The sequence below is a fragment of the Colobus angolensis genome, unplaced genomic scaffold (genome assembly GCF_000951035.1).
Source record: "Colobus angolensis palliatus isolate OR3802 unplaced genomic scaffold, Cang.pa_1.0 Scaffold34, whole genome shotgun sequence".
Taxonomy (NCBI): Eukaryota; Metazoa; Chordata; class Mammalia; order Primates; family Cercopithecidae; genus Colobus; species Colobus angolensis.
The window spans coordinates 6,761,091-6,761,691 of record NW_012116710.1 but is presented as its reverse complement, the minus strand read 5'-3'; the positions used below and the strand labels follow the sequence as shown (position 1 = coordinate 6,761,691).

At 46.9% G+C, this 601-nt stretch overlaps 1 protein-coding gene across 1 annotated transcript in view; it reads right to left on the bottom strand.

Annotated features, from left to right (window-relative positions):
- The window catches only part of LEUTX (leucine twenty homeobox), a 1,998-nt gene extending 1,684 nt beyond the window's left edge, over positions 1 to 314 (bottom strand). The window contains exon 1 of the mRNA XM_011952448.1: positions 167 to 314. Within this exon, the coding sequence (XP_011807838.1) occupies positions 167 to 235 (69 nt within the window). The 5' untranslated portion in view covers positions 236 to 314. The remainder of the gene's footprint in view (positions 1 to 166) is intronic.
- Between the last annotated feature and the right edge of the window lie 287 nt (positions 315 to 601).

Here is a 601-nt window from a genome sequence, read left to right as displayed (position 1 = left end):
GAATGGCGTAAACCCGGGAGGCGGAGCTTGCAGTGAGCTGAGATCCGGCCACTGCACTCCAGCCTGGGCGACAGAGCCAGACTCCGTCTCAAAAAACACAAAAAAACAAAAGTGTGTGTGAAGCTCTGGGTTAGGTGTGCTACCTACAGACACACTGGGAACAGACCTTTACTACGGATAGATCGAGTTGTAGCGCTGAAGCCAGTTTCCCCATGGTAACCAAACTTGGGTGCATAGTCTTTGCAAGCACTTCTCTCAATGCTGTGAGTTGTTTGGAGAGAAATCTTGTGCGTTGCCGACGCTCTCGCCTTGGCCTTTCTGCAGAGGGAACAGACAAAAGGCTTTCATTAAAAAAAATTCAGAGGAAAAGAGGGAGAGTACTACCTCAAGGGAATACCTGTGGGACAAAAAAATCTAAACAACAGCCTTGAGCCCTAGACTTTCCCTCTGACAGAGCCTACACAGATGAGAAGGAACCAGAAAACCACATCTGGTAATATGACAAGACAAGGTTCTTTAACATCCCCCCAAAATCACATTAGTTCACCAGCAATGGATCCAAACCAAGAAGAAATCCCTGACACTCCTGAAAAAGAATTCA